Source organism: Euprymna scolopes, chromosome 18, assembly GCF_053919585.1.
Source record: "Euprymna scolopes isolate OS-2025 chromosome 18, ASM5391958v1, whole genome shotgun sequence".
NCBI classification, from domain to species: domain Eukaryota; kingdom Metazoa; phylum Mollusca; class Cephalopoda; order Sepiida; family Sepiolidae; genus Euprymna; species Euprymna scolopes.
Window position 1 is genome coordinate 32,896,291 of NC_136499.1, and position 17,256 is coordinate 32,913,546.

At 33.0% G+C, this 17,256-nt stretch overlaps 1 protein-coding gene across 8 annotated transcripts in view; it reads right to left on the reverse strand.

The window, feature by feature from the left end:
- The window catches only part of LOC145297575 (uncharacterized), a 362,397-nt gene that overhangs the window by 215,929 nt on the left and 129,212 nt on the right, over positions 1–17,256 (reverse strand). For all 8 annotated transcript variants that reach the window (XM_080143592.1, XM_080143600.1, XM_080143597.1 and 5 more), the window contains exon 3: positions 6,404–6,469. In XM_080143592.1, coding sequence (XP_079999718.1) covers positions 6,404–6,469 — 66 coding nt within the window. The remainder of the gene's footprint in view (positions 1–6,403; positions 6,470–17,256) is intronic.

Sequence of the window (17,256 nt, forward strand, 5' to 3'; positions counted from 1 at the left end):
TCCCTCTCTCTCACCCTCTTTCTCTTGACGTCACACCACTGTTAAACTGTGGGGGGGGGAACACATTCCCAGGCATTATCTCCTATAGATGCACATTTTATTAGAAATTCAGCTTTCAAAATATTAGACGATAATAAAAATATAAAACCAACACCCTCTTTCTCTTTTCTCTCTCTCTCACCAACTTACTCTTCTCTCTCTCTCACCCTCTTTCTCTTGACCTCCTACTACTGTTAAACTGTGTGTGTGTGGGGGGGGGAAGAGGCAGCTTGAAAACCAACAAAAACAGTGCACAGTTTCCCAAGCATTTGGGGTGGGAAGGGGGGGAAGAAGCCGAGCGCACAGTTTCGTGTGAGAGAGAGAGAGAACAATTCTCAACCTATATACTCAACAAATTTTTTATCTACAGATTTGAAAGTTTGTATATAGGGTATTCAGACATATGGAAATATATCTAGCATAATCTATCTATTATATCTATAAAAGTGAAAATGTGTGTGTGTGTGAGGTAGCCAGAGAGAGAGAGAGAGAGAGAGAGAGAGAGAGAGAGAGAGAGACAACAATTCTCAACCTATATATTCAATACATTTTTTATCTACAGATTTGAAAATTTGTATATAGGGTATTCAGACATATGGAAATATATCTAGCATAATCTATCTATTATATCTATAAAAGTGAAAATGTGTGTGTGTGTGTGTGTGTGTGCGTAAGAGAGAGAGAGAACAATTCTCAACCTATATACTCAACGTATTTTTATCTACGGATTTTAAACTTTGTATATAGGGTATTCAGACATATAGAAATATATCTAGCATAATCTATACATTATATCTATAAAAGTGAGAATGTGAGTGTGTGAGAGAGAGAGAACAATTCTCAACCTATATATTCAACAAATTTTTTACCTACAGATTTGAAAATTTGTATATTGGGTATTCAGACATATGGAAATATATCTAGCATAATCGATCTATTATATCTATAAAAGTCAGAATGTTTGCGTGTGGTTGTGTGTGTAAGGTTGCGAGAGAGAGAGAGAGAACAATTCTCAACCTATCTATTCAATAAATTTGTTATCTACAGATTTGACCATTTGTATATAGGGTATTCAGACATATGGAAATATATCCAGCATAATCTATCTATTATATCCATAAAAGTGAGAATGTGTGCGTGAGAGAGAGAGAGAGAGAGAGAGAGAGAGTAAGTACAATTCTCACCCTATATATTCAACAAATTTTTTATCTACCGATTATAAAATTTGTATATAGGGTATTCAGACATATGGAAATATATCTAGCATAATCTATCTATTATATCTAGAAAAGTGAGAATGTGTGTGAAAGAGAGAGAGAGAAGAGAGAGAGAGAGAGAACAATTCTCAACCTATATATTCAACTAATTTTTATGTACAGATCTGAAAATTTGTATACAGGGTATTCAGACATATGGAAATATATCTAGCATAATCTATTATATCTATAAAAGGTAGAATGTGTGTGTGTGTTTGTGAGTGAGTGAGTGAGTGAGTGAGTGAGTGAGAGAGAGAGAGAGAGAACAATTCTCAACCTATATACTCAACAAATTTTGTATCTACAGATTTGATAATTTGTATATAGGGTATTCAGACATAAGGAAATATATCTAGCATAATCTATCTATTATATCTAGAAAAGTGAGAATGTGTGTGAAAGAGAGAGAGAGAACAATTCTCAACCTATATATTCAACAAATTCTATCTTTACAGATTTGAAAATTTGTATATAGGGTATTCAGACATTTGGAAATATATCTAGCATAATCTATTATATCTATAAAAGTGAGAATGTGTGTGTGAGAGAGAGAGAGAAAGAACAATTCTCAACCTATATACTCAACAAATTTTTTATCTACAGATTTAAAAATTTGTATATAGGGTATTCAGACATATAGAAATATATCTAGCATAACCTATCTATTATATCTAGAAAATGACCATGTGTGTGTGTGTGAGAGAGAGAGAGAGAGTCAGAGAGAGAGAGAGAACAATTTTCAGCTTGTGTGTGTGTGAGAAAGAGAGAGAGAGAAAGAGAGGAAGGAAAATTCTCACCCTATATATTCAACAAATTTTTTATCTACATATTAGAAAATTTGGATATAGGGTATTCAGACGTATGGAAATATATCTAGCATAATCTATCTATTATATCTATAAAAGTGAGAATGTGTGTGTGAGAGAGAGAGAAAGAGAGAGAGAGAGAACAATTCTCAACCTATATATTCAACTAATTTTTTATCTACAGATTTGAAAATGTGTATATTGGGTATTCAGACATATGTAAATATATCTGGCATAATCTATGTATTATATCTATAAAAGTGTGAATGTGAGTGATGGAAAGAGCAAAAAATTCTCAACCTATATAACCTATAAAAGTGAGAATATGTGTGAGAGAGAGAGAGAGAGAGAACAATTCTCAACCTATATATTCCACACATTTTTGGGCACAGATTTGGAAATTTGTATATAGGGTAGGCAGACATATAGAAATATATCTAGCATAATCTATCTATTATATCGATAAAAGTGAGAACTTGTGTGTGTGTGTGTGTGAGAGAGAGAGAGAGAACAATTCTTAACCTATATACTCAACAAATTTTTTACCTACAGTTTAGAAAATTTGTATATAGGGTATTCAGACATATGGAAATATATCTAGCATAATCTATCTATTATAACTACAAAAGTTAGAATGTGTGTGTGAGAGAGAGAGAGAGAACAATTCTAAACCTATATATTCAACAAATTTTTTTATCTACAGATTTGAAACTTGGTATATAGGGTATTCAGACATATGGAAATATATCTAGCATAATCTATCTATTTTATCTATAAAAGTGAGAATGCGTGTGTGTGAGATAGCGAGAGAGAGAGAGAGAAAAAGAGAGAGATAAAATTTCTCAACCTATACATTCAACAAATTTTTTATCCACAGATTTGAACATTTGTATATAGGGTGTTCAGACATATAGAAATATATCTAGCATAATCTATCTATTATATGTATAAAAGTGAGAATGTGTGTGTGTGTGAGAGAGAGGACAATTGTCAACCTATGTATACAACAAATTTTTTATCTACAGATTTCAAAATTTGTATATTGGGCATTCAGACATATTTCAATATATCTGGCATAATCTGTCTATTATATCTATAAAAGTGAGAATGTGTGTGATAGAGAGAGAGAGAACAATTCTCAACCTATATACTCAACAAATTTTTTATCTACAGATTTGAAAATTTTTATATAGGGTATTCAGACATATGGAAATATATCTAGCATAATCTATTATATCTATAAAAGTGAGAATGTGTGTGTGTGTGAGAGAGAGAGAGAGAGAGAGAGAGAACAATTCTCAACCCATATACTCAACAAATTCTTTATCTACAGATTTTAAAATTTGTATATAGAGTATTCATACAAATAGAAATATATCTAGGATAATCTTTCTATTATATCTATAAAAGTGAGAATGTGTGTGTGTGTGAGCGAGAGAGAGAGAGAGAACAGTTCTCAACCTATACATTCAACAAATTTTTATATATAGGGTATTCAGAAATATCGAAATATATCTAGCATAATCTATTATATCTTTAAAAGTTAGAATGTGTGTGTGTGAGAGATAGAGAGAACAATTCTCAACCTATGCACTCTACAAATTTTTTATCTACAAATTAGAAAATTTGTATATAGGGTATTCACACATATGGAAATATATCTAGCATAATCTATCTATTATATCTATAAAAGTTAGAATGTGTGTGTGAGGTAGCCAGAGAGAGAGAGAGAGAGTAAGAACAATTTTCAACCTATATATTCAACAAATATTTGATCTACAGATTAGAAAATTTGTATATAGGGTATTCAGACATATGGAAATATATCTAGCATAATCTATCTATTATATCTCTAAAATTGAGAATGTGTGTGTGAGAGAGAGAGAGAGAACAATTTTCAACCTATATACTCAACAAATTTTTTTATCTACAGATTTGAAAATTTGTATATAGGGTATTCAGACATATGGAAATATATCTAGAGTAATCTATCTATTATATCTATAAAAGTGAGAATGCGTGTGTGTGTGAGAGAGAGCGACACAGAACAATTCTCAACCTATATATTCAACAAATTTTTTATGTACAGATCTGAAATATCACATTTGTATAGAAGTAGAAATCTTGATACCTACTCTGATACCTAATAAAAGAAAGGACACTCTTTAGGGCGGATTTTGATTATAACAAGTCACTAATTAGAAATTATAATAAACATTCTAATAATTTAAGAATTTTACCAAAATAAAATTGCATGGTAATCACCCAATTTCTGCCACAAAATTTTGATTGGCAGAACTCATAAACATAAAATATATATTTTCTAATTTCATCTTTTTTTTTTCTTTTTACATAATCTGGTTTGATGTTTTCCCAAATATTCAAATCACTATATTTTGCTGCTTAATATCAAATACAGCAACTGAGTTATTTTTATGCATCAAACAATTACATTTTCTCATTCATCCAAACTAATCACTGAACATCAATTTCATATTTTCTTCACTAAAATATTACTGTGCTTGATGTCATCAAGTGGAGCGGATCATTTTTTTTTCATTTGTTCACACATTTTTCCAATTTATATATATTTTAAAGATTCTTAGCCTATGTCATTGCATACCAATCTGTTTATTAAAAGTTAAGGTTCACTGTAAACACATATGTTACACCAAAATAAAAACGCTTCAGATAATGTCTTGATATTCAATTCAGTTTCTCACATGACATCTTATGAAGTTAGTAGAAATGTTACAGACTTTTGAATCTCAAACACTTTCAATACTGTGCACTGATATTTTCTTTTTTGCAATATAAGCACATTCATGATTTTTTTTACAAACGTTAAAAACTTTCACATTGTGTAGCAATATACTGAAACAATTATAAAAATATTTGTTTTTATTTTGAATGATGCAGGGCATCTGAAGAGAGATTTTTCTAACAAAATGAAAGTATAATTTTTAGCAATAGGTATCTAGGAAAAGGCCACTACATATGTTATAAGTTCCAAATTTCCACAACCTGGCAAATACTGGTACATGCTAGCAAATTTAGATTTGCAATTACAAAATATGATTCTAATTTTTTTCTTTGCTCTTTATTCTAACACTACACTAAGTTTACTGTGTTATTTCGCTACAGTTGATATTGTGTAGAACAATAAGAAAATCATAGTGAACAATGCATTCAACAAAATTTCACACACATTTCTAGATACCTATATCTAATAAGTTCAAAAGAAAGGACACACTTAGGGAGGTATTTTGGTGGTCAAGTCACTAATAAGAGATTAGCTGGTTTCCCGGCATAGCCCAGGATATATTAAAGATTGACTGAAATACATGTTCTAGCTGGTTTCTAGGCGTTGCCAGGGATGTAATATAGACACATTATGTTGTATATTACCTGTTCTCTTCTCCCTAAGGTAAAACAATTTCATATACATGCTGTAAATTACCTATGCTAGGGATAAAACATGAACAATACCAGTCCTAGGGTAGATAAAACAAATAATACATAGAGATGAAAGATTCCTCTCCCCTAAGAATCAAACATATGTTCAATATCTGCTTTTGTTTTTTCATTGTTTATACGGTCCCGAGCAACGCCGGGTAGCCCTGCTAGTATATATATAAGAGAGAAAGTGCGAGATATTGGTATCATTTGTGGTAGAGCAACCATTCATCTATTTGAAAATCAGGGGCCAGTTTATCTATGGACACAAAATTAGGCTTACTGCCCAGTTAGTCTTGTATCTGATCGGTAATTCCTTTTTCCAAGTTTAAATCAGAACCACAAATACATTACTATTTTAGAGGTCAATCAATTTTAGGCATGGTCTCTTTTCTCTGAACTAAATATTTCTCCCATAGCAGGCCTGTAGCATACTTATATGCATGTCACTAAACATCCAGCATTGTGCATGTTTACATATTCATCAGCTTCCAACGACAGAAAAGTTAAACATGGCCTTAGTTTATAGTAGAGAATCCAGCTTCACCATCACATACACACACACACACACAAAAAATTGCACTGATTAGATACATTGGCATTCCTCAATAGGAACACACCAGGCGATGAGCAATATTCCGGCTCAAAGAAGGATAATGTCTGGGAGGAGGTGTTTTTCTTCATTTTCTTTGGCTATTTTCTTGATCAGCAAACACACAAATGTATTAATTAAAGTATATCCCAAAAAGATAAAGCTATTTTTAAAAGAAGAGCCGAGAAATCTCCCAATGTTTTTTTTTTTTTTTTTTTGTTTATTTGTTGAAATTATGATCAGTTTAAACTCACATTTTCATCCACTGAATAAGTCAATTCTCCGTCATCATAGAGGACAAAAAATCTTCGCTGCCATCTCTGGAAGAAGAAAGGAAAAACATAAAACATTAAATTTCATACGAAGAAGCCAAGAGAGACATGAAAAAGCAAATGTTAGTAAAGTTAATGCAATCTATATAATACTTAAACTCCAATAATATTGCTTGCTTGTTTGCACATTTAATTTTTTTTAAGTGATGGAGAATTAACAGGAATTCGGCTACAAATTTTTATCCTCCCAAAATCAACAGAAATGAAAGTATTCCTGTTGATTGTAGTGTGATGCTAGTTCTATGCAGTTCTAAGAAGTACTTTTTTGCAGGTCAGAGTGCCCTTCTTCGGGAGCACTGACTTCTCAATCCCACTTCCCAACCCTGGTGTTGGGAGTTCTTGTAGTGGGAGAGAACGAAACACCTTCACAGGATTATTTGCAACTGTTTTAACACATCAGAAGAGTTTTTACATCAAGATCCATGATATAACTCTGGAGTTAAATTGGTAGTTAGCTGAAAGCTGTCCGAAACTACCAAAGACTCAAACATCAACAAGCAAGGTGTCATAAATCGATCACAAAGATGAATTCCAATTGCTCCAGCCTATGTTCTAGATCTGGCTCCAGCAACTACTAGCTGTTTGCAGACCTCGGAAGGATGCTCCAGGGAAGGATGTTTTGGTTCAATAAAGAAGTGATATTGGAGACTTAGTAATATTTTGAGGTCAAGAAGAAATTGTTCTACAAAAAGGCATCAGATTGTTAGAGAATCGTTGGGATCAGTGTAAAAGGAAACTATGTTAATGAAATTTTGCCTCGTTTAAAGTTTCATTAATTAGGCCCGGAATTTATTGAATGATATCTTATGATACACAAGTATATTATACTTACACAAAGGAAGAAGTAATGCCTAGAACTAAAATCTTGTGACAACAAAACATATACTACCCCCCCCTCAAATTGAGCATTAAAAGATAGTAATAGTATAGTTCAGTTTCAGACAGATGCCAAATCTCTATGAGTAATAGATGATAATATAGTATTCACAGCTGAGAAAAAGTATATATAGGGATCCTCTTTCATTACTGGGCAACACCAGGTGGGCAGTCTTCTAAAGCAAAGTAAAAACTTTGCAATATCAATAGCATAAAACCTGAAATTATGCCAACAAGAACATAAAACCTTCTTTCAGAAGCTGAAGTTTGTTTTTTCTTCTTTTAATGGAAAATACATTGAAAGAAAAGACGTGAAGTGGTTTCAGATATCCAAAATGAAAATCAGAAATCATAACATTGCCTTTGACCGTTAACACCAATATTCAAAGAAAACGTTTCCATAAATCATATTTGCACATACACGTTTGTAATTCTATAAGAGAATATATATATATATATATATATATATATATATATATATATATATATATATATATATATATTACTGGACGGATCTAAAATTCTAAATCTCTACCAGGAACTGGATGATATCTTGAAAAGCACTGAACTTGTGCGATTCTAAATTACAAAGAAGTCTTTATATTAAATAGTATAATTAGGACAGCCAGAATTAAGTCATGAATGTGTGCATTGATAGGACGTTGGTTCTAAGACAAAGATTCCTTTGCTGCTGTCAAAGTTATCTTTGACTCAAACTAATTAAATTATAACTGTTTACTTTTCATCCTTGCTGCGGAACCATATGTCAGCTTAGAAGGGAGGAGTGTACAGCTGTTGCATTACCGAATCCTAAGAGAACTTGGTTATTCAACAAAAAGCAATCTTTCATGGTTACAAAAGCTAAATTTATATATTTATAAATATTAATAATCATTAGCTCAGTAGAAACCGTATGGATTTCAAACAATCCAAAATAAGCAACGACCAAAAGGAAACTTTTTTCGGTAACATTGGATTTTTTAAAACTTTCACTTCTGGTTGAGTTAAATCATAAACAAAACATTACACACTTCATAACTTTTAGATCACAAATTTTTTATTAAAGAATAAAGTTCTCTGGCATAACCTGTCTGTCTCAAGCAATACCTCCAACATCCAGTGAGATGGTTAGCTCAAGAGCCTTATAAAAGGAAGTGAGGAGGGGGGAGGGGCATAAACAGAAACCCTCCCTTCACAGGACTCCACCAATTTTAAGCCCAGAATTGCCCCCTTAGCAGTCTCTACCAGCCTCCAGAGAACTTTTGTGTGTTTCATCCTTGTCTGTCACAAAAATGTTGTCAGTAAGCAGGTATGAGGAAAATTTCTGGAGTTACTTATTTCTAAATCTTGAATAAGGAACTGCAGTGGCCAAATTGCACTCCACTGTCTTGCCGAAACATCTCCTACAGTTTGAGGCAAATCGACATTACTAAGTTGGTTCCTTGCCAGAAAGATGAACTTTTTAGTTTTTTCCACTTCATTGGGGAAGGAGACTCAGGCCTGATATGGGATTTTGGTTCCAGCTCTTTTACTTTGGACAGAGAGTTGGAGCAAGTCAGGGTGGCATGGGGGTAAAATTGAAAAGGAAGAGTGATTTTTGCTCAGGAGTAGATGATCGAGAAAAGCAGAAAAGACGGTCATCTCTTATTTTAGGCAGAGGGGAATGGGGTACAGTCTCCTTAACTTTCTTACCCTTACTTGACATTTTGTCTCCTTGGTCTTGGTCATCATGCCTGATCCAAAGTTGTCATTTATAGTTTCCTTCTCCATAATCAATAACTACCCTTCTGATTCAAGGTATTTAGTTCTCTCCCACAGCAAGAACTGTGACACTAGGGTCGGAAAGTTGGATTGAGAAGCAAGTGCTACCAAGGAGAGGCAATGTGAACTGCTAAAAGTGCTGGGCATCCCCATCAGCATCCCCGGTAAGAGCAACTCAGGCGATTAGTAATAAACTAACCCCTTCTCAAAGAGAGAAGGTAAAACCTGGGAAGGTGAACCTCCTTGAACTGCATAGACAACATTATACTGCAATCAACAGGATCCAAATCATTACAGGAATGCTGTAATTTCTTGATTTTGGGGACCCGAGGATAAAAATCCCTTTTCTTTTCAGAGTTTTTATTGTTGTTGATGTTGGCTGCTTCTTACATTTTCATGTTAACAAGCAGACATTTTTTGGTCTGAAGAAATTGATCTCATCAAAGCTGTAGTTGAATGTCTAGACGTGTAGCCATATGTTTGTACAAATAAAACCTTATACATTAACAGGTCTAGTCATTATTGAGCACTATTATATAAATGCAGTAAAGATTCTTCGGATTTTCATCTGTGGATTCAAACCTTAGATAGTAAATATGAAATGAAAAATTAATGGAATGAAAGATAAACAAAGCACCATAGTAGTGGAAATAAAAAAAACACTATCAAAACCGAACCAAAATATTTTGGTCGATTCGTTCAATTATATTCACATTGTAAAAATCTGTAGTTTGTTGCCTTGCTTCAATAAACTTAATTTTCCATAATTCAAGAAAACCCAGTATTTTTCGTCTTGATCTGTTTCCCCGGCTTGAAACCTAAGGTGCTATGTTGATCTGTACATCTGCAATATTATAAACATATATATATATATCTATGTTTTTAATTTTAGTCTCAGTTATTACAGACATAATTTCTTTAAATAATTGCAAGTAAAACATCATTTGACTATGGAACTAACAGTAAAATTACCCAAGTGAATGGAAAATCAATATTATGTTGCGGAGGAGGGAGTGGGATGATGTAAGAAAATTAGCATTTGCCAAGTCGTTTTGCCAAGTTTAGAATACCAATAGATAATCAACATGAAGGATTTTATAAAAATACTTAGGTTACTTATCAATGAACTTGTTCTCTTTTAATGTATTAATATTCAGTTCAAAGTCGTCAGTGTGTGTGTGTGTGTGTGAGAGAGAGTGAGGAGGAGAAAACAAAGGTTTTAAAGGCCGGACATAGTCAGACATTGGAAGATTGCACTGATAAAGACTGTACCAGCAGTGTAAAAATCATCTTCTATACATATAATATATGGAATACTGTTGTGTAAAAAAAAAAATATATATATATATATATATATATATATATATATATATATATATATATATAAAAGCGAAAATGTTTGTATGTACGTATGTGTGTTTGTGTGTCCGCTAAAAACTTTCGACAGACAGAACAAAAATTCATAAACTTGGTATCATATTGAAGCTCCATCCTACGCCCGAAAAAAATGGCCAAAAAACGTTAATTTTTTTCACCCTGAAATCGACAATTTTCTACAGGGGGGAGGGGGGTCAACAAAAACCGTCCTCTCATGACGAGATCGGTTCTATGCATGCGTCAGATGACATCATGACCTGATTTAATTTAAATAGTTGAAGAACTGACTGAATTTCATGTACGTCGTGCTAGCTCAGTTGGTTAGAGCGTTGGGTCATAATCTAAACGTTTTGGGTTCGAATCGTGGTGGGAGATGTCTTTTTTTCTTTCAATTTTTTAACTTTAAATATTGAACCAGTGTTATTTAAGCCATTTTTCACGTAACGTTCGTTTTTCTGTTTTTTTTTTTTTTTACTTCGCTTATTCTTAGGTTTTCATTAACACCCCCGACCGACCACACACACCAAAAACACCCGGGTACCCACCGACTTTTTAAATTTTAATATCGAAACAGGCTTATTTAAGCCATTCTTCACATGTTTTTTTTTTTTGTTTTTAGTTTTAACGTTCGTTTTTCTGTTTTCTTTTTTGTTTTTGTTTTTTTACATTTAACATCGTTCGTTTGCCGTACGTTAGTTTTTTTGTGTGTTTTTTTCGATGTTTTGATTACCCCCCTCCCGGTAACCCCCCCCCCACTTAAGTTTTAACGTTCGTTTTTATGTTTTCTTCTTTTACTTCGCTTATTCTTAAGTTTTCATTAACAACCACACACACCTACAAACACTCGGGCAACGCCGGGTATCCCCCCCCTCCCCCGCTAAGCAGGGTTTTTTAACGTTCGTTTTTCTGTGTTTTTTTACTTCACTTATTCTTAGGTTTACATTAACACCCCCACCCCCGCCCGACCACACACACCGAAAAACACCCGGGCAACGCCGGGTACCCCTCGCTAGTTTATTATAAATCTCATTAGCTTCTGCGCTTACTCTCCCATGTGTGAAAGAATATAAATATTGACAAAAAAAATTTAAAAATTAAAAAAAAAAAAAAAAATAGGGCTCCTATTTACTTGCCTCTCCCTAAAGACAGGGTTAGACACACACAGTCTGGTTCTTAATTTGGGCAAAGATCAAACTTTGGAAAAGGAGGCATTCTGAACTGGGACAAAAATAAAAATTGCCTCCATTTGAGAGGATTTCTTTTTCTCTGATCGAGGACAGAAAAGATTAAGTATAATAACAGAATAGATATTACATTGTGCTTTCTAGTCAAAAAGCTTAGGGCGAAGAAACTTTTTTATTATTAATTTAAGAGATCAAAGCAGCCAGAGGGTAATATAGATACTCAGTTACAGGATGGAGAGTTATGTACTCGTCTCTACACAAGAGCAAAGTTAGACACAAGATAGTTTGTTTTTTTTATTTATAAAAGGGACACTCTGGATCGAGGCAAAGAATAAAATTGTTCAAGTCATAATAAAGAATTTCTTCTCTACTTACTGGAAATAGAACAGATACTAAACTTTATCTTAATCCAAAGGAAAAGAATTAGTTGCGTTGCTATGAGTGATAATCTTTCCCATTAAAAAAAAATCATTCTTAAAGCTTTTAGTTATGCTTCCTTCAAGAAAACATTTTTTCTTAATGCAGATTGTAAAAACTATTTTCCACATATATAGTGGGGTGGAGGTGGGGGTTTATGATTCACATTGACTTTATCAAACTCTATATCATTATATTTTCAAACCCCATTAAATATGTATAATGTAAGATTCAATTCATTAAACACCATAAAAATGAATAACTAATGATGAACTGAATCAGTAAATTTATTTTTTCTCCTTGTGAATAATTTTTTAAGCTTTTCATTATCTGAACTTGTTTACTGAACACGACAAACACCCAAAGAAAGCTCAACGAAGTCATAGCTGAAATGTTACGACAGCAATAACCCAAATAACAAAGAAATACAAAAATAAATAATGGTTAAGCATAAGTAATTCAAGACGATATTACAATTTATTTACTAATAAATAAGTGTAAAAATTTATGTTTTGTTTTTTTGTTTTTGATATCAATCCATGAAAAATAAAACCTTAACTTTATCAACTTAATGAATGAAAACCCTGAAATATTGATTATCTCACTGTGATTTTAATTCTTTGTTTCTATTTATTTAAAATAAATATATTGTAATTAGCCTAAGGTAGAAGATTGAAAACATGTTTTTATTTAAGTTTCCATCAAATGGTCAAGTTGACATAGGAGGGATTGCAACTTGTAACACTATTCTGTCTGAGTAGGTTCCAAATGAGTTGACCACATCCCACGTCAAACTGGTCCACCCACACAAATCAGTAGCTGAGTCCTCGGCATAGTTCGGCCATTCTAGATTCCAATACTAAATACCAAAAATGTGGAGGTCAATTACCAGCTCCATGTCTATCTTCACTGTTTGAATCGATATTTTCATCTTTGTGCTAGCTAGTGGGTGCGATTAAGGCGAACTTGTGGATTGCAACAGGCTTGGCTGTCCTTACATAAACATGAAGATGGCCATAACAAACTACTGCTGTGTGGAGGTAATGACATAAAACAGGAGATGGCGAATAGAAGAATTACATATCGTCTGCTTTTAATAAAACTGTCATTAAGGAAAATGTTTTTAACCATATTTTAGAATCGTTCCTGGAGGGTATTTTTTTTTTTTTTTTGCAGAATTTTTTATAAAAAATTTATTAGAATGCTATTAAAACAAAATGAAGTTTTAATTTGGAAAAAATGCAAACACATTGAGCAAACGATTGTGTTAATGACTGCAATGTCAGTTTAGTGTTCTGCTATTCCACAAATGAAAAAGTTATGCCTTTGGAAGTAAAGGAAATGTTTCTTTACATCAAAGTACGAAGCGCCTTTCCAGACTTCTTTTGTACAGGCATTTAAAATTATTGTAGACTCTTGAAAATTCAGTATATTATTGCTATACATCTTACGAGATGACTGACCAATTTTCATGACTTCAGCTTCACATGAACAGGTACAGCAAGAATTGGAATACATTCTACTAAAGCCTGATTATCACAGCTGGTGAATTTCAAAAATGCAGTTTGGATGTGAGGACACTTTAGAAGAACGATGTGCAATAAAATTCTGCTTTAAACTTGGAAAAATGCCACAGAAACATAGAATGTTTCAGACTGCTTTTGGACCATCTTGCATGAATCGAGCTTCAGCTTTACAGTGACATAAGAGATTCAAGGAAGGCAGGGAGTTTGTGAGGGATGATGAGGTGTGGAAGGAGTAAGGAAATCAGGACACCAGAGTTGATTGGCGAAATAAAGAATTTCATGGATAAGGATCGTCATGTTTCTATAGAGACAATAAGTGCACAGTTTGATGTCAGTGTGGGAACTGCACACATAATTATTCACGAAGAACTGAAAATGCGAAAGATTTGTGCAAAGTTTGTCTCTGAGTGTTCAGAAAAGATGAGAAAGAAAGATGTCATGACAGTAGGAAGATGGTCGAGCTAATTAATTTAGATACCGTTGTTCTTGATGATTTGGTGACCTGCGATGAAAGCCGGATCTACTGCTATGATCCAGAGACCAAGAGACAGTTCCCAATGGAAGCATGCTCGCTCTCTCAAACCCAAGAAGGTCAGACAGAGCAAATACACCCAGAAACTTATGATCCATTTTTTGACAGCACAGGCATGATCTACATGCACTGGGTTCCCACTGGACAGACAGTCATCAAGGAATACTATGTTAAGGTTTTAAGGGAGTTCAGAAAGAGATTCCGTTGGAAGATACCAGCACTGTTCAAATCGAGTCAGTGGCATTTCCACCAGGACAATGCACCAGTTCACAACTCCATCCTTATCACAGACAGATTACTTTTTTTTTCTTTTTTTTTTTTTTTTTTTTTTTTACAAAGGCATCACCAAATATCAAGGTCTGGAGGCCACTCGAGGATAAGGGTTTATGTGTGTACTGTAATTATTGGGACAGTTACGTAATAGCCGTTTGTAGAAGGAATTTGGTATAATTAGATCATTTACGAGGACAACTAAACAAGATAATGATATTGTAATCAGCTGAAAAGCAGACCAATGGAACAGAGTTCCAGAGGCAGGCAGTTCAAGGGAAAAAGCTTTGTTCATGGAATCCATGTTTAGGGTTAGGTAATGATAAAGAGTGGGGGAATTTTTTGATAGTGATTTTGGCTAGACGAGTGTTCTTGGTGAAAGATTGGTAAGAGGAATCATAGATTCAAGATCAGTTGAACACTTGCCATGAAAATAGTTATAGAGCAGGGACAGGCTCGCAACACCTCTTCTGTGGGAAAGAGGCTGCAAAGAAGAGAAAAGGGCATTGCCTGTGGGTTATATGGTTAGAAAAGAAAAAAAACAAAAAAACATACCGGGCGTATCTGCATCGCTCTTTGGGAAAGAAGAAGGAAAGGATGGCCAGCGCATTTGTATATGCGAAGGGCATCTTGGGAAGGCAGAGCATGATGGGAGAAGCTATTTTTTTCCCCCGTCTCTTCCTTTTTTTTCTAGATAGGATATAAAAGCAGGGAAAAATTCCCTGGGGGAGCAGAAAGAAAAGAGTCGTGAACATCTTCTCTTGAAAAGAATTTTGTATTGCTAACGTTTGGATTGTGCGGTGTGACATTGGTGGCGAGAGGCCAGATGTGGTCGATTGGAAAAGAAGAGGGCAGAAACGTGCTGTTGTCGAGAGAGTGACTCACTCCTTCCCGAACCCCAGAACCGAATCCTGATTATAACACTAGATTGCCTACTAGACCAAGATGTGCATCAAGACAGTTCCTCACCCTCCCTGTAATCCAAACTTTGCTCCTTGTGACTTTTGGTTATTCCCCAAGCTCAAAGAAAACCTTAGAGGCTGTCAAAAGGAAAACCTTAAAGGCTTAGAGAGAATTGAGGAGATGAAAGAAGCTGTGACAAGGGTCATTGACAAGCTCACACAAAAGGACTTCCATGACACCTTCCAGAAGTTGTTGGAACAATACAACAAGTCCATTGCAGCCGGAGGAGTGAGTGAGGAAGTGTGTTTGTTTAACAGCATTTCAACCTCTAGGGGTTCATTAAATCCACGAATAGGTTTGTTGATATAGAAAAGTTTCAATTTTTTGGAAAGATGTTTTAAATTTATTGAAAAGTATCTTCAAAAGCAAGATGCTTTAAATTTGCCGAAAAGTTTTTTTTTTGTTTTTTTTTTCAGAAGTAAAAAGTTTTTTTTTTGTTTTTTTCAGAAGTGAAAAGTTTTTGTTTTTTTTCTTTTTCAGAAGTGAAAAGTTTTTGTTTTTTTTTCAGAAGTAAAAAGTTTTTTTGTTTTTTTTCAGAAGTAAAAAGTTTTTGTTTTTTTTCAGAAGTAAAAAGTTTTTGTTTTTTTTCAGAAGTAAAAAGTTTTTTGTTTTTTTTCAGAAGTAAAAAGTTTTTGTTTTTTTTTCAGAAGTAAAAAGTTTTTGTTTTTTTTTCAGAAGTAAAAAGTTTTTGTTTTTTTTTCAGAAGTAAAAAGTTTTTGTTTTTTTTTCAGAAGTAAAAAGTTTTTGTTTTTTTTTCAGAAGTAAAAAGTTTTTGTTTTTTTTTCAGAAGTAAAAAGTTTTTTTTTTTTTTTTCAGAAGTAAAAAGTTTTTTTTTTTTTTTTCAGAAGTAAAAAGTTTTTTTGTTTTTTTTCAGAAGTAAAAAGTTTTTGTTTTTTTTCAGAAGTAAAAAGTTTGTTTTTATTTTTTTTCAGAAGTAAAAAGTTTTTTTTGTTTTTTTTCAGAAGTAAAAAGTTTTTTTTGTTTTTTTTCAGAAGTAAAAAGTTTTTTTTGTTTTTTTTCAGAAGTAAAAAGTTTTTGTTTTTTTTTCAGAAGTAAAAAGTTTTTGTTTTTTTTTTCAGAAGTAAAAAGTTTTGTTTTTTTTTTCAGAAGTAAAAAGTTTTTTTGTTTTTTCAGAAGTAAAAAGTTTTTGTTTTGTTTTTTCAGAAGTAAAAAGTTTTTGTTTTGTTTTTTCAGAAGTAAAAAGTTTTTGTTTTGTTTTTTCAGAAGTAAAAAGTTTTTGTTTTGTTTTTTCAGAAGTAAAAAGTTTTTGTTTTTTCAGAAGTAAAAAGTTTGTTTTTTTTCTAAAGTAAAAAGTTTGTTTTTCTAAAGTAAAATGATACTTTAGGGTGTGCAGGAGTTTCCGGCTATCAATTTGTTTTAGTTCAGGGTTGTTCTTGAGGTTCTCGTTTTTTAGCGTGTCTTCTTTTTTTTTAAAGATTATTTTTTCTTTATTCATTTTTATCCATGAAAATTCTTTAATTTATATCAATCTCTATCTCTTTGGAAGTAGTGGGTTAGGGTTGTCTCTAATTGGAGCCTGTGTCCTTGGTGCTTGGTGACAAATCTTTTTTGGTTTTAGTCTGGGGCTTATTGATTTACTCTGTCTTGCCTATCTTTCTTAGCTAAGTTTCAATTAATTTAAATCTATTTTCATTTTCGGTTAATACTAATTCTGTTTTTTGTCGTTATGGTTATTGGAAGTAGGTTTTTTATTCCCTTGTTCTATTTCCATTTTTCCTGATATTTTGTGTTTACTTTAACATCTGCTTTCCTCCTTGGATCTGTCATGTTTTGTGAGGGGGGGGGCTCCGATTTTGTTGAGAGAATTTTCAATTTCCTTTATTTTGCCTTCATTTGTGCTGTGTTGTT